General features: G+C 42.7%; 1 protein-coding gene across 6 annotated transcripts in view; it reads left to right on the forward strand.

Moving 5' to 3' along the window:
* KCNK10 (potassium two pore domain channel subfamily K member 10) overlaps positions 1–20624 on the forward strand; it is a 145170-nt gene that overhangs the window by 17472 nt on the left and 107074 nt on the right. Inside the window, exon 2 of one of the 6 annotated variants that reach the window (XM_084792983.1) lies at positions 16142–16424. The exons of the other annotated variants lie outside the window; for them this stretch is intronic. Within the exon in view, the coding sequence (XP_084649109.1) occupies positions 16421–16424 (4 nt within the window). The 5' untranslated portion in view covers positions 16142–16420. The remainder of the gene's footprint in view (positions 1–16141; positions 16425–20624) is intronic. 6 annotated transcript variants of the gene reach the window in all.

The raw sequence follows: 20624 nt of genomic DNA on the forward strand, positions 1-20624 counted from the left end.
CACACACACACACACACACGAGAGTAAACGGGAAGGAGGGAATTGAGAATTCCAGCCAGAGAGGACTTGGAGGAAAGCCTCAGGTGGTCTTAAGAAACAGGTTGCCTTTTGAGCACTCTATATATCATAGGGAAAACAAGGTCAGAACGACTTTGTTTACTGTGATTGGCTCTGCCAGGCTAGCTACCCTTGTGCCCTCCGGTAACACTCATTCTTCAGTGAATCAAGTGTGTCTTTTAAGATCAACCTTTCCACTTACACTGATGATCCTTTGCTCTTCAGGACATCCTTTCTTCTTAGAAGCATTGGTTTCCCTCTCTACATGATTGCTCCCATCAATGTTTAAGTGACCTTCAGCATTGCCTTTCTTCTCTTTGACCCTTCATCTTCTCTAGCCATTGCTTCATTTCTGGAGAGAGTGGCCTAAAGTTGCTGTCTTTACTTACCTCACTTTCTAGCTGGCCACTGCTTCCCAGGGTTAGCTTTCTTTATGAGGATTTCTCTATCTGCATGGCGTGTTGAGTATGATTACCATATTTAATGCTGTTGGGTAGTCTCATAAAAACTAAACCAACCAACTACCCATCTACCCCCAATCCACCCACCCGCCCAACCTACCAAAAGATACTAAGTAATTCATGTTGGCAAGACTCAGCTAGAAGTTCCTTATACAATACGGAACTGGCTGTTAAGAGAGTCAGATTCTGGGAGGCAGAGGCAGGCAGATCTCTGTGAGTTCGAGGCCAGCCTGGAGTACAAAGTGAGTCCAGGCAGCCAAGGCTACACAGAGAAATCCTGTCTTGAAAAAAAAAATCGAGAGAGAGAGAGAGAGAGAGAGAGAGAGAGAGAGAGAGAGAGAGAGAGAGAGAGAAGCTCATCAAATGAGGGAAATTTTAGGATTAATTTGCTATTTTCTAACACCATCAAGAATTCTATTCTTGTTGATTTGTTCAGTTTCCTATTCTGTGTCCTTGCATTTTACCAACACAGGTCCTGGTGGCAGCACAAGGATCTAGGAGCTCCCGAAGCCGTTTTACCCTAAAGACAGAGAAGAAAATAAGGAAGTGAAGGGGTCTCCCTCTATCCTTCCCTTCTTGGATATTTTCTTTCTCTTTCTCCTTTTCTTCCATTTTTCTTCCTCCTTTACTTTCCCTTCCCTTCTTTCTTAGTGACTGTTCTATTGCTGTGAAGAGACATCATGACGAAGGTAACTTAGAAAAGAAAACATTTTAACTCCGGGGGGGGGGGGCGGGTTCCTTAATAGTCTCAGAGGTTTAGTTTGTTATTATCATGGTAGAAAACATGGTGAAAGGCAGGTGTGGTGCTGGAAACTTTTTTTTTGTTTTGATTTGTTTTTTGAGACAGGGTTTCTCTGTGTAGCCTTGGTTGTCCTGGGCTCACTTTGTAGACCAGGCTTGCCCCGAACTCACATCGATCCACCTGCCTCTGCCTCCCAAGTGCCGGGATTAAAGGCGTGCACCACCATGCCCCAGGTGTGGTGCTGGAAAAGTAACTGAGAGTGACATCCTGATCCACAGGCAGAGAGCGAAGGCTTGGGTCTTGCGTGACTTTTTGGACCCTCAGAGACCAGCCCCCCAGTGACACACTTCCTCCAATAAGGCCACACATTCTAATCCTTCTAATCCTTTCAAATAGTGCAACTACCTGGTGATTAAGCATTCGAATACATGAACCTGAGGGGGCTATGCTTATTCAACCCACCACACCTGCTTTCCCCCTTTTTATCCCTCACTTCTTTTTTTACTCCCTTCTCCCTCCCCTCTTCTCTCCTTCCTATGTCTTTCCTTTATTTTTTGAAAGACCTTCATATACTTCTTGCATATTACCTGTCACTAACAGAGGGAAATGATTTATCCTTCTTAGCATAGAACAATGACTCATTCTTTGCTTCTGTAAGTGGGGCTCATTGTCACTGGCATATTGCCATTTAAACAATCTTTAAGTAAAACTGAGTGTGATAGCAAATAGGAAGGCTGGTGAGAATAAAAGTCCCAGGCAATATCTACCCCATATTCCTGGATACACTGAAGCAATTTTCACTTTTAGAAGGACAACTGAGCCTTTAAAATTTTTTTCCATTCTGGTTTGCAGCAGGATGGATTTTTTTCTTTCACGATTCTTTTTACTCCCTGCTTTCCTTTTGGCTATTTCTCTTTTGCTTTTTCTCTTAGACTTGAATACTTAGACTTGAGGTCCTTCTAGTTTGGGTATGCACATTCTTCTTGTATGACCTCAGCAGCCGTTTAGTGTCCTGTAAACGCCATCATTTCTAAGGGTGTGTGTGGCCTCCTTGATGTTTCCACTCACATGCCTCAGTGTCCCTTTCACTGTGGAGACCAACACAGAACTGTGGACTTTGCATTCCAAACCCGTTCTTCCCCAGGTTTTTTTTACCTCAGAGGATGATACTACCTTATAAAATCTGATTAGATCACACATGTCCTTTCTTTGCTGTCTTCTCTCTTACACTTACACATTCTATTTACCATAAGTCCTGTCCACTAGGCTTCTAAACCACACCTAGAATCTCTCTTTCTGCCTGCTCCTTCTCCCCCCACCCTTGTTCTGAGTGTTTTCTCAGTTGGACAGCTGACAGTGCCTTCACATTGGTCTATTTACATCTATTCCTGGTCAATGGTGTATCGTTTCAGCTAAGCACTCTCTACTGCTGCTGTCCTACCAAGCTGTGTGTGTGGGGCTTTTGCTAGTCGGCCTGAAACCCTGTTCTGAGCCACCTCTCCCAGTTTCCTTTGCACCTCTTCTTTTCCAGTGTTGGATTTATTGAAGGGCCTTTCCAAAACCTGCATTTCCTCCCTTGATTCTCTCTTCTATCCAGTCTTCCCCACCTCTGAAATCTCAGCCAAAATGTCATAGCCCCAGAGAGCTTTTTCAAACCACCCACTCTCACCAGCCACCTTCTGTTATAATTCTCTGCATTGGGCCTATAGTTCCCTGAAAAAAAAAAAACCTTCTATTTGGCAGTTTAATGAGCTGAAACTAATGAAATTACTAAACTAAAAGCACCAAAATGTTATCTGCATGACATTAAGGGAGCAGGTCCTCTTAAGGAAGTGAACACAACCAGCAGCATTTCATGCTCTTGCAGAGACTGAAGATAACAGTAATGATAATTAGGATGGAGATGATGATGATGGTGATGATGATGATGGTGATGATGATGATATTGATGTTGCATATCACAGTGACAACTGATGTGGACCAGGAACAGTGCCAGAGATCTTGCATACATTGGGATATTTAATTCTGATAAGGTTTGTGTTGTCTGGGAATACTGTCATTCCCACTGTACACTGGGACTTCTGGTGTTTGGTCATGGAACTGTCAATGAATGTTTTCCGTGTGGGTAAATGAGTTTCCCCCAAGACCCTGGTAAATAGTAGAGTCGAGAATCTACTTTAGGTCTGAGTGACTCCAAAGCATGCACTTGCAAATTTTCTCTGTATTTTTTTTTTATGTGATGATTAAAATAGCCCTTAGCAGATTAATAAAGGGAAAGATAACGTAGGATAACTGGGTGACTCTTTTCAACATGTGGGAAATAAAATTGGTTTCCAGGCCAGAATCCCTTGACTTTTAGCCTCTACTCTGATTAATGAAAGGTGTAGTTGAGTTTCATAAAGGTATTGGGGGTGAGGAATAAAGTCAGGCATAATGGCACATGGCTATAATCCTAGCCCTCAGGAAGCGGAGGCAAGAAGACTAAGAGTTTGAGGCCAGCCTGTGCTACAAGGTCAGTTGTTTTCTGTTGTTTTGAGTAGTGGTTGCTTTATGTCTATTGCAAAAGGAGGCTTTTTTGATGGAGGGTTAAAGCTATACTTATCTATGGGTAGAAGGATAAGTATGTACTTAAGAATTTATTGGTTTAAAAAGGTGGTGGTAGTAGGTTCTCTTCTAAGATTTATGGCCTCAATAGCCATGTGCGATTGGGCTAGACTTACAGTACCAGGATGATTTCCTTCCTGTTGAGCGGGCCTTAAGTCCAATGAGACAGTCATTGGTTACCACCAAGATATAACTACCGCTATTGCCCTTTCAGAGATAGCTTGTCCTGTTGGTCATTGGTATGATCTACAGGTGTTACAGCTGGGTATGACTGTTAATTGCTTTCCTGTCTTAGCAACTTACAAATCACCTTCTGGTGCTGTGAGAGCTTGTCCTAAGAGAGGAGGTCTCTTCTGGTCAAGTTCTGCCAGTCCTATGTCTAAAGAATATGGTGCCTTCAGCAATAGAGATAGGTCTACCTTCATCTACTGGGAGGCAACCAATGGCACTAGCAGTAGCTTATATTATGCTGGAGGTCTCTGAGACGCCCTCTAATCAACACACTCTAAAGAAGGTTTCTTTTCATACTGGAGTTTTTATTAGATAGTCTTTGGCTCTTGGGGAGAGTAGTATCATCCCAAGAAGTGTAACTTTATTTATAAAATGTATGTATGTATGTATGTATGTATGTATGTATGTATGTATGATATATAATTTTAGGTAAATATAGACTAATGACACCCTATGTCTTTTTCAAGAGTCCTTAGTGTTATTTCCCCCTCCTTCTTCCCTCTTTTTCTCTATTGTCCCCCTTCCCTCAGTGTTTCCTATGCCAGCTTCACTTTGTATTTAATTAGCATTTTTGAGATTGGGTCTCACCATGTAGGCCAAGATGGCCTCAAATTCTTGATTCTCCTGCCTCAGCCTCCTAAATGCTGGGATTACAGATGTATACCATCATACCTGCCTTGACTTCACTTTTAAAGACTTAAAAAACACCAGCTTTCCTTTAAGCAGTGATTTGTACCATACTTAGGACTTTTATTTAAATTTATTCAACCATTTAAAAAAAAAGTATAGACTTATTTCAGGTAATAGCACCTATGTAGTCATTGGGCATTATATTGATTTATTTTTCCTAGTGTATACTAAGTAAACCCAGGTTGTAGCTATGTGTTACCTACTATTATTTCACATACTACCACTGACTTGTGTGCTATACTTTTGGAAACATCCAAGGCACTATTGTTTAACTAAACACAGCTCTGAGACGGGCAATTTCTTTTCTTTTCTTTTTAATTTAATTTTATTAATTTATTCAGATTATATTTAAATTATTATCCAATCACTTGTATCCTCCAGGGATGGGTAATTTCAGTTGTCATCTTGATTGGATTGGTAGCCTAGACAATTAGTAAAACACAGTTCTGGGTTTGTCTATGGAACAAGGTTCTGAACTAATCAATGGTTTAATCAATCACTGTTTAAAAAAATCTCAACAGGTCCTTGGGAGGTACTTAGAACTACGGGGGGCTGGGGTCTTATTGGAATGTGGACCTTTTTGTCTGTGTCTTTGAAGGGTATGTCTTGGTTCTGTCACTTCCTGTTACTCTCTCTGCTCCTACTTCAAGGCGAGGAGCATTGCTTCACCACACACTTCTACCATCATCGTCTGCCTCACTGTGGGCTCAGGGACATTGATGCCAGATGACTCTAGATAGGAGCTTCTGAGACCACAGGGTGAAATCAGCCTTTCCCCCTCTAGTTGCCCCTTTCTCAAATGTCTTGTTACAGCAGGGAAAAAATTGACGTGAATGAAGCCAAACACATGATACTCAGCCTACGTTTATAAAGATGTTTAGTGCAGTCAACCTTACGTGCTGCAAAAAAGTGAAAATGAGAACTGTAGTCCGTCTTTAATCTTAGTGTATTTGGAGCAAAGTGACTGGACAATGGCACACCATGAAGAAGATAAGGTGTGGGTGAGCTTCATGCGACCAATTTCAACTGTGTGATAATGGCTCTTATGCATGCCACTTGACACTAGTTTTGCCAACAGAGTAGCTTTTGTGAGCTCTCAGTTTGCAGTCAGGCCTGGGTAACCTCTTTTCAGAGTCAGTTTGCTCCACTATTTTCGAGGGACTACAAGATGCCTTGGGGGGAAATTTATGATGTTTTATGGAGCAATAAACCAGAAACTAAAGGATGGAGCAGAAGGCACAGGAGAGTAGGATCACAGATGAGATGCAATGGGTGTATGTTTGAAGCCTAAGGGAAACCGAGTTCGCTGCCAACTCTCGGGGCCAGGAAAGACTGCCAAGTAGAGGTAGCAGGATGTAGGTGGACTTTAGGAAGAGACGGTGCAAAATGCAACGATAGAGGGAGGTTCCTGTGACAGGTAATGAGTTGACCTTCTGGAATTTAAATGAGAGGGAGGGAGAACAGCAACCTCAGGAAGAAACGGCAGCCACCTGGGTGGCAAACAATGAGACTGTGTACTGACTGTCACTGTGCCCAGGTCTGGGCTAGAAGGGTCCTGGGGAGAATGGAGTAGGAGGAAGATGTGAATGGTATAGAGAAATGGACTTTGACCGGTGACCAACAGAGCAGAGGCAGCTGTTGCTCTTACTTAAATGACCAGGAGCTCTGTGTCATCTGTGAGCCATGGGTAATGGGGACAGTGACGACCTGCTAAGAAGATGATAATTGCAGGTCCCTATGCTGAGGCAGGTAATGGATCAGATGCACTGATTATCCTTCACTGTGAAAGACCAGAGGAGGTCCAGGCCACACTTAATTTCCTATTTCATCTTTAAGTATACTCAAGGATAAGTGGCGGTGTAATTTCTGTGTAGTTCTTCATGGTCAAGAGGCAAAGACGTAGACCCAAACACAGGCATCATTCCTTTTAACTTGAACAAAGTTAACTTGCCCTGGGAAGCTGGCCCTCTGCATTATATGAGAAGTCACATGAGTGACTCATCTAAAAAAAACACCAGTTTTTAAAAGAATTTTGTACAGTCTACCAACTATTCTTAGAACCCCTCCAATCCCTATGCACCCATGTTTGTGTCTTTTTTTATTTAAGTCACTGAGTTCAATTTGTGCTGTCCACATACTTTGTTCATTTACTGGGGGAATACACCTTTAAAGCTGATCCCTTCTCTCCCAGAAACTATCACTTTCCAATAGCTCCTCTGCTGGGAGTGGGACTTTATACCAATCTCCTCTTTCAAAGCTAGGGTTTTGTCTGGCTTGAGATTTTGAAGATCTTGTCACAACCACTTTGAGTTCGTATGTACAGCTCCTCCGAGTGACTACCTTTTGTCTGCCAAGTAGGTATTTCCCCTTAAATGTCTTCAAAATAAGGAGTAATTGTATGGCAGTTTCATCTGTTTTGATGCCATGTTTCCAATCTGAAAAGGGCCTGGCAATTTAGTGGCTGTGGATGCAATTCTGCCTTCATATAGATGACTATATGCTGGCTATGTTTAGGGAAAGAAGAGTCAGAAGGCTTACTCAGGTCATAGTCTGGGATTTGATACTCCCCTGAAGAGCAAAGAGTAAGGCGGACGTTTCTCCAGAGAACTTTATGAGTGTTTGAATTACTAAAATTCACTGGGAGATGGCTTCAATATGCCTGAGTTCAGATTCCTAACATACACAGAAAAATCTGGGACTGCTGGAGTGCGTGTAACCCCAGCTCTGGGTGGGGTATAGTTTATTGGCCAATGAGTCTAGTTGAGTCTAAGAACTCCAAGTTCAGCAAAAGATCCTGTCTCAAAAAACAAAGTGTAGAGTATTCAAGGAAGACATAGGACTAGATGTTTACACCTGGTTTTCATATATGCACATCCACCCACATAAACCCAGATATACCCCTCCGCTCCTCCCAATCAATCCATCATATTTTCTTTTTTTTTTTTTTTAAGATTTATTTATTTATTACTATGTATACAGTGCTGTCTTCATGTGCACCTGCAGGCCAGAAGAGGGCGTCAGATCACATTATAGATGGTCGTGGGCCACCATGTGGTTGCCGGGAATTGAACTCAGGACCTCAGGAAAAGCAGTCAGTGCCCTTAACCTCTGAGCCATCTCTCCAGCCCAATCCATCATATTTTCATCTGATCTTTTTTTCGTGATATTTTACTTTTTTTAATCTGATGTCTACCCCTGTACTATCTGGCATGAGATGTGTCAATTTTAATTGCAACGAATTGGCCAAAGCAACTCTTGGGGGCAACTCTGCTTAGGGAGCGGAGGCTGGGTTCTTCTCATGGAAACTTCTTTGGGAAACATGACTCATTGGTCTTCATCCCCATCACCGTGCAGGGACTGTTTGAATGCCAGGAAACAGCTGCAGGTCTACAGCTAATTTGGTGGTACAAAAGAAGAGAGATGGTACTGTTAAACGGATCTCCGTTCCCAGTCAGCAAAGATGCTGATGCTGTCTCCTAACTAATAGAAAACTCAAGTATGCCCCCAAGGATGTTACCAGATGTTTCCAAACAAGCATCTTACATCTATGGTCTCAGATATTGAACAAGTAAACATAAGATAGCCTTTGAAACTGGCTATTGAATAGACACTGAAGTTTTAAGTTTTATTACTGAACCAAGCTCTAATGTAGTGGGTACATGTTGTTTAGAGTGAATTTCACTATTATTTTAAAAATGCATTCTAAGTGGAAGGCTGGTGAAATGATGAGTATTTGGTTTTAAACTTAAATTTCTTCTTTAGGTAACAGTGGCCTGCAGTAATACGGCTGTTAGGAAAATCCATGTATTCACATAGGTATCTTTGTTCATTAAAGGCATATTCATTCACTGGTTGCCGGGCTCTGTTCAGGAGTCCGAGAAGCAAGCCACATTTTGCATTTGTTATGTTGTATCCAGAGAAATGCTCGATTATACTGAATTAATCCTAAAGCCCATTTTTCTGATTTATCAATTTTGAAATAAGAATGCCACCCACCTACTGGTTGTTTGTCTGATTATTTATTTATTTTTTTGAGGATAGAGATTGAACTTAGGGTTTCACGCACAACAGACAAAAGCACTACCTTATAGTTATATTCCCAGCCATAAAACATATTTTTCTATCAATGACATCAATTTAATTAGACATTTTAATTCTTATGAGGTATATAGAAAGATGATACATTTTGTAACTGATGGTGTGATGGATTTGATATGAAATATTTCCCCAATACTAAACTGGCACCATACTTTGATCAAATTGAACATCTTGATTTGTAACTTACTATTTGTTAAGCCTCTAATTTTAGGGGTAGGGGTAGACCAAGAGACCCCAGGACTCAGGTGCCTGGATGTCCAGGTCCAGAGAAGAAGAACCCGAAAGTAGATGAACAGCCCCTGCTGTGTAGACAACAGCAGTAGGATTGAGAGAAAATTTCCAGTATCTTCCATCCCTGTATCTTCTCACTTTTTCTGGTCCTGCTACATAAGTTCAGGGAATCAAGTAGTGTGACTCTGTCAGACACCAGAACAAAACAGGGGGAATGAGAGACAGCAGGAAGGGCTGCGGTGTGTGAGATGGAGTTTAATACCAAATAAGATTGGGACCAATGGGTATACCTAGCAGTCCCTGGAGCCAATATAGTGGCAGTAGCATCTCTTTATCAACTGTTCTACCACTGCCCATTTCAAAGCAGATCTTACTTTCAGCAAGAAAAAAAATCCCGCAAGCTTGATATTTATTAAGAGCCATTACTACCCTTGCTTCATGCATGAACCATGCAGGTGACCTGTCTAACATTACACAAGAAGTGGGGAACCAGGATTCAAGGTTTGGTGTACACGCATCAACACCTTTTCCTTTCCTTTCCTTTTCTTTTCTTTTCTTTCTTTCTTTTTTTGAGACAAGTGTTCTCTGTGTAGCCTTGGCTGTCCTGAACACACTTTGTAGACCAGGCTGGCCTTGAACTCACAGCGATTTGCCTGCCTCTGCCTCCTGAGTGCTGGGATTAAAGATGTGTGCCACCATGTCCCGCCAAACATCTTTTTCATATTCAAGGTGTTGCTTTGTGTCCCCAAATGTCATAGTATACACAGACTTTGCAGCCAGTTTTATGTGTCCTCAAAAGCTGGCAGGGCAGAGATTAGGAAATATACAAAATAAGACTCAGAGTCTAAAATTATGGTTTCTGAGCAAGATTCTACAGACATCTTGAGGTAACATCGGTCTTTAAGCCCAGATGAAGGGACCAGACCAGGAATGTGCTAACAAGCCAGGGAAGTAGTTACTTGCTTGGTAAGTTAAGAATTTATTACTTTATTCAGGCAGTCAAAAAACCAGAAGTGCTGCTGTTGCCAAGACTCCAGAATTCAGTGCCTGGGCATTTTAGTCAACAGGCCCTCAGAATGCTTTTTTAGGGTAGGCTCACAGTCCGCTCAAGGAGCTGATGAACAACTTTAATTAATTACTTTTCTAATTATTGGGGCTATATTCTCATCCTGGTTGATTCCCTTTCGATTTTGATCCCAGGGACCTCAAGGAAGTGTAAAGTGTTTTGTTTACGTGCTACACTTTGAACACTTTTTAAACACTGTGCCTGTGTTTACATAGTGTTCAAAATCACTATTTCCTAGGAGCTCCTGAGGAGCCTGGAAGATTTTTACAAATTATACTAAAGAGTCCAAGATTTCAAATGCCAAAGGCAGTTATTCAAGTCTGGGAGTGAAGACAGATTGTAAGCTGTTCAGTTAAGCCTGTCACCAATTTCTTCCCACTCACAAGACAGAGCAAAGTAGTTTTGTTTTTTTAAACTAGATTTGGAGGACAGTGCTACCAAAGGATCAGAAAAAAAAATCTTTCCAGTGATGTGTGGAGTAGGGCTCTTACTATCTTGGTCATCAGGATTTTTGCCACCAATAAGCACTTGTACACTGTGTGTTGCCTCAGTGAGGTGTCTGACAAACAGGCTTACAAACTCTTATTCTTCTTCTAGAGCGTCTAATATATAATACTAGCAAAGAAAAACTTGTAAGACGTGCTTTGAAGAAACTGGGTGTATTCTAATTTAGCACATTAATGAACGTATAGTGAGAAGTTTAGTGAAGGGTCAAAGGTGACTGTTTTTGAACTGTGTTCTAATGGGTAGAAAGCAACACTTGTAGAATGCCTGAGCAGGTTGGCCAGCATCCTGGAAGCTGCATGTTAAGTTTAGATAGAGAAAGAGAAAGCCTGCATGTTTCAGTAAGGAATTGATCCTAAAGGCGACACATTGTTGCTGAAATTGGTGCTGGAGACCAACCAGAGTCTCTTGTGGACTTTTGTGCATGTGGGCCTGTGAGGATGTCTGTATGTTTTCAATTCCTTGGTACTTGAGACTCCCAGAACAGCAATGTATCCATTTCAAGTATCCAAGAATGTGGCACTGGTTGGACTCACATTCTGGGCACAAGTAAACCAATTGCCCAACTTTTCTGAGCTACTGTTAAACTGTGGCAAGAGCAGACCCTCAGGACTGGACTATCCGGGCATTTGGAGAACATTTATGTGAACTATGGGACCTGACCTGGGGCAAGCATCCAGAACAAGCTACTACAAACTGGATGGCTGAAACAATATGAAACTGTATTCTTATATGGTCTTTCTGGTCCCTTATTCTAAATAGTTGTGTGAGCTAAGGTGAATGGTTTTAGTTAATTTTTTTTGTTTTAGTTAATTAATTGATTGATTGATTAATTGATCAGTTCTTCTCTCATATATCATAACTCCATACTGGAGTTCCTAGGAGACAGTCTTCCCTTGACTGCCCGCACGGAGTACAGCCTCCTCACTCCGCTGCTCAAGCCTTCCTTTTCCTCTTCATGTCCTGGCTCGGCCTTTGCTTCTTCTGTCTTCCTCCTTTGTAATCTGTAGTATGTGTCACCGCAGGAACCCATAGACCACGTCTGGACCCTCTCGAGCTGCCACAGGCAGTTGTGAGGCACCTGGCATGGGTCCTAGGAACCACTGAGCCAGCTCTCCAGCCCCCTGCTCTCCCTCTTTCAGTGACCCCGGTCATTCACTGGGATCACCCAGAAAATCTATGGTCATGCTGCCATCTCAAAGTCTTTAACTTGATCATATCTGTAAAGTTCCTTTACCATGTAAAGTAACATTTGACAATTTCTAAGGAGTAGGGGGGAAAAAGACATCTTTGAGGAACTATGATTCTGCCTACCACACTATATTTTTATTTTAAAAATATCTTTTAAGTAGTTACTGTGTGCTAGACACTCTCTGCTTCAAAGTGGGCACAAATGCTTACATCAAAATAAATAATAAGGATGGTGACAGTAACAGCCAGAGGAGCTGACACTTAGGAGTGTTTGCACTATGTTAGGCGTTGGGCGAAGTGCTTGCTGTGGAGTATCTTGCTAAAGTTTTACCAATGTGAGGACGCTATTGTTCTCATTTTAAGGATAAGAGCAGAGGGTCAGAGGTGCATTTTAAGAACGCCCTTCCTTCCCACCAAAGACCACATAACTGCTGTCATGACGTAAGTCTGTCTGAGCCTTAGCTTTTATAATTCATGATTCTGCTATGCACATCCTGCCTTTTGACGAATGGGTGAGTATACTTTCTGTACGGTGACTGTAAAGATGAGCAGCTGACTTGGAAGAGCTCACAGAGCCTCCTTGACGGATGGAGGGCCTAGGGCACAGTGCCTAGGAGGCAGGTGCTGCATCTCTCCCAGCCTGCCAGGGAGACTCCAAAGCCACAAGTTCATGTCCCTGACAGTTGGGCAAAAGTGGGATTGAAATAAAAGGAAATGCAACCTAATTCGTTTATCACTACGACAATGGAGTCTGTTTCAACCCGAGGGACTGTGTGAACAGTGGATAAAGAGCCCAGTGCATTTGAGATTCATGATTTGAAGTAGCTGGTGGTTCTCAACAGTGAAAAGGAAGTTGCATTCAGGAGAGTCAGGGGGAAAGACAGCATTTGACTCATTTTTTAAAAGTTTACAAAAGATTTAATAAACACACACACACACACACACACACACACACACACACACACACGCACTTGCAGAGACTGGAAGAGGGTGTCAGATATGTTGGAGTTGGAGTTGTGAGCCACTGACTTGAGTGCTGGGAGCTGCATGTGAGCACCCTCACCACTGAGCCATCATCTCTCCTGCCCCAGAACTCAGCTCCTTTTTTGTTTTTGTTTTTTGTAAATTTTTAAAAAATTAAGTAATTTATTCAGCCTATCAGGTCTCTTCCTGGTAGCCTGCTTACTCTTCCTCTGAGTGTCACCAGGTCTCCCTACAAAGGGGATATCCCATGAAGGTCTTCACTTAGCCAGAGATTGGGATGGATACTGTGACTTCCTATTGAGACTCTAGGTGAGAGAGGTAAGGGAGAATGAGGAAATAGAAGGATCCAAAGGGTCTTAGAAACCTACAAGAAGACCATCAAGGCTGGCGGATCTGGACCCAGGCGGGTTAGCTCCAATACTGTACCAACCAAGGACAATACATGCAGTAAACCTAGAACCCCTATCCAGATCCTGCCAATGGACAGCACAGTTGTGTGGAGAGCGGGGACTGACTCGAGCGCTCAACTCTTGAGGGCCACAGCATTCCTTTTCTGTGTGAAGATTTCCTGTAGTAACAGGAACAAGAGTTTTACATGGAAGTCAAGGCAGGGGTGCAGGCATGACTCCAGACTGATTGAGTCTCTCTCTCTCCTCCCCCTTTTCTTTTCTCCTCCCAGGCATATTACCTCAGAGCTACAGCCCCAACTGGGATTAGCTGGGCTTCGGAGACTGACAGGGCCCAGGGAAGAATAGGAGCTGTGTGGGGTGTTGGGGGGGGGGAGGGGGGAGAGTGGGAGGGGGGTGTCTTCTGTCCAGAGTGTGCTGAGGCTGGTGACTCCGGAGGTGAATGCTGACATCATCCCGCCCCAGACCTCCAGGGTCACCTGGGCGTTGGGTGGGCTGTTTGCAGAGTAGTGATGGGGACTTGTAATCTCTCAGATTCCCAAAGCTCAGCTTCTGTCTCTCAGTCCCTTTGGGGACACCACTGATCCTGTAAGGGCCAGAGTCCGTACCTTCTGGCCTTTTAAAAGGGCAGCCTTGATTTAAAAAAAAAATGATGATCGATCAAATGAATATTATGTGTAGCTTATTGTTGAATGTTTCTTAGACTTTTCATCTATAAAAATCCACAAGTTAGAAACGTTCATCTTATTTTTGTTCTCTCCTTCGATTTCCTCTGTTCCACCTTGTCTTTCCCTCTCTCCTCCTCCCCGGTCTATGGGATAGACATTTGTCTGCGAATTTGAGACACAAAATTTCTAGTTTCTGACGGTCAGGGAATTATGGTCTGGTAATAGGATGTCATTCATTTTGCTCAGCATTTAAAAACAAATTTTGTGTGTCTTGATTTTTTTTGTTTTTATTTTTATTTTAGATTTTATTTTAGAATGGGCAGGTTTCCTTATGCCACTCCCCGTCATCCTCCTGTCCCAGTTCCCAGTTCTCACGCATTCCTTTCCACCCCTAACATTGCTCCTTCCAACCTTAACGTCACACTTGTCTTGTTACCTTTCCTACCCACATTGCCCTCCACTTGTTGGAAGTCTCTAATTTCCTCTCTCCTGGGACTCTTTCTAGTTTTATGATCTTTACTCATATCCTATAAATACAGATGTATAAAAATTACTATCCAGGACTTGCACAGACAGAGAACATGTGGCATTTGTGCTTCTGATCCTGGGCTGCCTCACCGAATATAACATTTTCCAGTACCATGCATTTCCCTGCAATTTTGTAACTTCATTTTTTTTATAGCTGAATAAAATTCCTCTGTGTATGCATGTATCCATTCATCTTAACAGCTATCCATTGGGTATCAGTTATGAAGTAGGCACTAATCTATAGACTGGACCACAGGCAATGAATAAAACCGACGATCTCTGTAGGTGGGAGAGTTATTTTTGTTGCAAAGAGGCACAGAATGAAACAAGCAAATACGTACAAAATACAACAGTATCTCAGACAGCGATGAGAGTAAAATGCTGTGAAGAAATTATGGTTTACGAAGCAAGCTCAAAAGGGGCTGCTGGGGAGATTGGCCATTTGCCACGAGGCAAAGATAGGGAAGTGTTAAGAAGGAGCCTGTCTGGAAAGAACTGAGAAAAACATTCCGTGTGGAAGAGCAGGAACACTATCCCAGTGGTTGGAGATAAGATGGACAAACTAGAAGCCTGGTATCATTGATGGGCACAGAGGGAGAGATGGCAGCTGGTGAAGTTGAGGACATGGGCAGGAACCAGAATGTGAAGTGCTAATTTGATGAGTTTGGTTGTTCTCCAAGAATACACGGGGTGGGGGAGGAGTCCTCTGGAGGCTTTCAGCAAGGCGGTGGATGGATTGCATTCACATGCTGGCTGCATGGCGGAATTTAGACTGGGGCAGCTGGAGTTGGGGATGAAGTGGTGTAAATCAATAGCTCTTTAGAGGTAGAGTTGGCTGATGAGCTGTGGACATCAGGGCAACTGGTGAGTCTGGATGAAGTCCTGGCAGAAAGGCAGCAACATGAGTGGAGGCACAGCACTCTTGGGAAAGAAGCAAGGGCAGCTACGTAGTGAGAGCCTGAGTTAAAGGACATTCTAGAAACGTTAACCAACCAACCAACCAACCAACCAACCAACCAACCAACCAACCAACCACTATCACCCCTAAAGTCTCCTCAAAACAAAAGGAATTGTGGCGATGTAAACTGTGATGTCATTGTTGAGAAAGGAAGTTAACATTTTCACAGAGGGTTGACGTTCTGCCCAGCGCTTGCAGGATGACTCAGATATATTTTTTAGTCACGGGACATAAGACTGGAGAAGCACCCCAAGTGTACTGGGTCAGACTCTGGAGACAGATGGCTAAGATCAGTTCCCAGCCATGCTTCTGACTAGTGGCATGTCTGGACCTTGCTTATATGTAAAATCGAGTAACAATTGTGCCTACTTCAGAAAGTAACTGTCACACTGTATAGAGTTGACGTATGGGAACTCCTGGAAGTGACATCAGCTATATAAATGCACTCAGTGGGCGACAGTGGTTCTAATGTCTCCATATGGTGTACATGCACTATACTGGGTTGCTTTGGAATCTCGTTTCCGCTTTTTTTTTTTTACCAGCCAATGTATAGGATTTTGGGGGTTCTATTTTTGGGTTTTAGCCTGATTCAAATTTTTTTTATCTGTTCTTGTTGCTGTGTAACAACTCGCTGGCAGAAAACAAGCATTTTTATTATAGTCACAGGCTTCGGCAGCACAGAGGAATGGCTTATGTTCTGCGATGTTTATGATTTCACCAGGGAAAGATGTGAAAGCTACAGGAGCTGGTGGCCTGATGGTGAGAGGAGGAGGAGGAGGCTGGAATCACCGGGAGGCGTTGCAGCTCATGTGACTAAGGGCTGAGCATCTGGGGATCAGTCTCTGGTGGCTCACTGCGTGACTGGACTTCTCACACCACGGTCATCAATTCCAAGACTGAGTGTCACAAGAGAACCGGACAGATGTGGCATGGCTGTCTTTTCTGCCTTAGAGATAGCCTGTTCAGAATTGGGAAGAAGTAGCCTAGATTCCACCTTTTCATGGGTAGAGTAATCATTAACATAAAAAAAAGTAGGATGGGGTAAATGGTTATGGCCATTTTTTTTTTTTGAAAAATTGCATTGGTCTCATTTGGGAAATCACCTGACTGAAAGAAGCCAATACATGAACTATAGTAATGGTCCCAAACATCAAGGAGTCAGCGTTTTCCGGATGGAATGGGGGCATTTGTGTGTAGAAACTCACAGCAATAGTGACAGCATCTATAAAATATTTGCATGCTCATGCCAGATGCTGTCCCAGTGTGGAAGGGATGGAAGAGGTGGGCATGAAGTCTGCCTGTAGTTGAGGAGCCATTGGCATTTGGTGACTCCTGGCAGGTTGATGGTACCCCAGACCGGCCCTACATATAAGAGTAACTGCGCAACACAATTGGACTTGATGTGTTTATAAGAAGACAGATCACAAAGTAAGGTGGTGGGGGGTGGATCTGAGAGGAGATGGTGGAAGAGGTGAATACGATCAAAACACAGTGTATGAAATTCTCAAATAATTAAGAAAAATACATTAAGCAAAAGAACGCAATACGCTTCTGGATTCTGGACATGGTCTGAGATCAGGGTGTCTTCTGTGGATCAGGAGGTAGCCTTTTTATTAATTAAAAGGTCTTGAGTGCTCTTAGCCTAAATCGTTTCAGAATTCAAGGGCTGAGCCATTACAACCAGCAAGCATTTGTTCACTTAATGAACACTGAGTACAACTGTATGGATTCTGAATTGTGCAAGCATCTGTGCTAATTGCTGTGAGAGTCTATTGAGATGCTGTGAAATGTCAGTGAGCTAACAGGTGAAGGCAAATACTTTGGCTTTCAATGAACTGGTCCCTGGAGAGACAGAAGCCACTGACAACCCTTAATGATAGTTAAACCTAGCCAAAATAAGACAGAAAATGAGTTTAATGGAAACTTTTTAGTTGGCACTGTAGCCCCAGGTGCATATCTTCTATTTTATAGAGATTGCCTATTAATTAATCATAATTTCAGCTAGCAATTATTAAGTGCTTACTATAGCCATTCAATAGACTGAGTGCCCTGGCAATATAATGTATTTAAATTTCTGTGTTTTATTGTATGCATTTACAGATGACAGCGAGAGTTGTGCAGAAGTGATGTAATACAGGCAAAGCGTTTGTACCCAGGTCACTTGGCCCTACTGTTTATGCTCAGCTTAATTCAAAGCTGGGATGAAAATCCAAGTTCCATATGTGTGTGTGTATGTGTATGTGTGTGCATGTGTGTGCATGTGTGTGTGTGTGTGTGTGTGTGTGTGTGTGTGTGTGTGTGTGTGTTTTCCCTCCAGCCTCACAAAGCACTCACAAAGCTAAGCACGGGCATCTGCACGGGCAGATGGCTGATGGCTCAGTCACGGAGAACTTCTCTTTGGAGTCCGAAGGAAAGCTACATTCCAACCACGAAGCTGCTTTTGATATGTCGTATAATATAACATACATATAAATATATATCTCGAATATAACTTATTTATACATCCAAGAGAGACTGAACAGCAAAAACCTGCTCAGGCTTTGGACCAAAAACCCTTCTTTAAATGAAATTTCATATCTATTTTCTGCAATTTCTCCTGAATGTTTGAAATTGATTCAGTTGAGTTTCCACTTGAAGTTCAAACATCAACTTATTTGATGGAAGGGTTTTGTTTCAAATGTTCAAACACTTCCGGTCTGTTCCACACTGTTCTGGGATGCTTTATTTGGAGGATTCAGTCTGTAAGTGCTCTCTGTATTAGTATTCTAACTCCAAGCCCAGGCTCTCAGTCTCTAGTTAGTCTTTCCTACTGGCAGAACCTGCACCACCATCTACAGTAGCCTTCAAAGTACACATGCAAGTACAAATCCATAACTGTAAATGTAGCAAAAGGAGACATTACTCTCGCATTTTTTTCATTACTCTAGTTTTTAAGAATTCAATCTGAGGGGCTGGAGAGATAGCTGAGCTGTTAAGAACACTTAGTACTCTTGTAGAAGACCTGGGTCTGGCTCCCAGAATGCATATGATAGTTCACAGTGGTCCACATCTGGAGGATCTGATGCTCTCTTAAGGTCCTCCATGGTACCAGGCGTGTACATAGTTATATGTACATAGATATATGCACCAGCAAAACACCAGTACACATAAATGTAAAGAATATCTCAAAAAGACTTCAGTTTGAGGGGGCCGTGGAGATGGCTCAGTCGGTCAAGTGCCTGCTACACAAACCCACGTTCAGAACCCTATCACCATGTAAAGGCTGGGCATGCTGAGACACATGGAGTGGATGAGGGAGTAGGGCAGATTCCTCAGTGTTGTTGGCAAGCCAGGGCAGCTGAATCCATGAGCTGCAGAGTCAGTGAAATGCCTTTGTCAAACAAACAAACAAACAAACAAAAAGGTGGAAAGCAATGAGGATAATGATAACGATCTTTGACAGCTATAGGCACACACACACACACACACACACACACACACACACACACACACATCTCAGAAAAAATGATCAAACTGAGATCTTTATTTCTGCACATCAGAGTCTGCTGATGAGAAATGATTAAAGACAATCTTAAAGTACAATCTCTCCTACAGCAGGCAGTGAAGTTTTATAGGCGCATACAGCAAGTCTTCATCTGGGATTAAAATAAACGTGAGTTTTCTGATGCAATGGCATTTTTAAATGTAATCTCAAATAAACCTGACATGAAGCTGAACCAGATCTTTAGGTAAGGGTACCATATATGTCTGTGCCAGTTGGGTACTGGGCATCTGTGAATGGCACTTCCTAAAATTATGCAAATCGGACTACTCACTACAGAGGAGTCCAGCCACCACCGATTTTTCAGCATGGGAGTCTCGATACCAAGTTTTAAGGTTATAAGAACAAAAAGATCTTGTGTATTGTCATTTCCAAGGTCATTCCTCTGTGAACCATTCGGGTAGAGTGTTTCTTCTGGAATCTTGAGTGGATTCCTAGGAATAAGAGTGTGGTTATTTTAACGCAGTGCATGATGTAGAATCCCTGGGGCGGATGTAGTTAGCCTTCATGCCGGTAGCTGATTGTTTTAGCGTGTTGAGACTTGTATTAAGATATTCCCCCCAAATCTGGGGTCTCCCAATCCTCGGCACTCAGACTTTAAGGTATTGTCTGGCTCTTTTCCTTTTGCTCACTTAGCCAGTGTAGCTGAATCCATGAGCTGCAGAGTCAATGAAATGCCTTTTAAGTAGATTATTTTATTTTATTTTTTTTGGTATAACTGTCTGACTACTAACTTCTTACTTTTGATATTGTTCATTCATCGTAGTATCCACTAAGTGCTCACTTATGCCAAGTACATGTAGTGTGTAAGAGTGAAGTAAACGGGCACAGTATGCCCCCCTCCACAGGGGATTTGTCATCTACTGGGGATAATGGCATATTAGCAGTAGATCATCACTTAGAGCAATCCCGAAGGACAAAGACTGAAACCTGATATGACTGGAGGGCGTATTAGCACCAAACTGAGAACCTCAAGCCAAGTTTCCAAACAACTATGACAGCGTGGCTTCAGCAACTCTGTCATGGAATTTCTTGCAACAGAACTCAAAGGTGGTAAGATGTCTTGACAGAGCTTGCACTTGAGAACTCGGTAGATGCTAACTTTGCCTCTGGGTTCTAGCACTCCCCCTTGGGCAAATTCCGCAGATCTTCTGAAGAAATTGGGTTAGCTGCTATCCAAAAATGCCTTCTAAGTAGATTATTTTATTATGTTTTTTTTTGGCATAACTGTTTGACTACTACCTTCTTAACTGTGATATTGTTCGTTCATTGTAGTATCCATTGAGTGCTCGCTTATGCCAAGTACATGTAGTGAGTAAGAGTGAAGTAAACGGGCACAGTATCCCCCCACCCCCCAACACACACACAGGGGGATAATGGCATCTTAGCAGTAGATCATTAAATCATATTCTTACAGTCATGAGCCTCACGGTGATAAGGAAAGAGGAGGAGGCCGTGCGGTCCTTCGTGTAAACAGAGCCCACCGGGCGTGTATATATTTTTAGTTATAAAGATTTGTCCTGCGTAACTGAGGAGTTGAGCTGGCCTCCAGAGCTGCAGAGGGAGTGAGTCAGCAAGCTGCAGGCCCAAGGGAGCCAACGGTTTAGTTCAAAGCTGAAGACTTGAGAGCCAGGTGAGTCAAGGAAGACTTCCTTCCCACTGG

The sequence above is a fragment of the Acomys minous genome, assembly GCF_964271855.1.
Source record: "Acomys minous genome assembly, chromosome: 8".
Classification (NCBI taxonomy): domain Eukaryota; kingdom Metazoa; phylum Chordata; class Mammalia; order Rodentia; family Muridae; genus Acomys; species Acomys minous.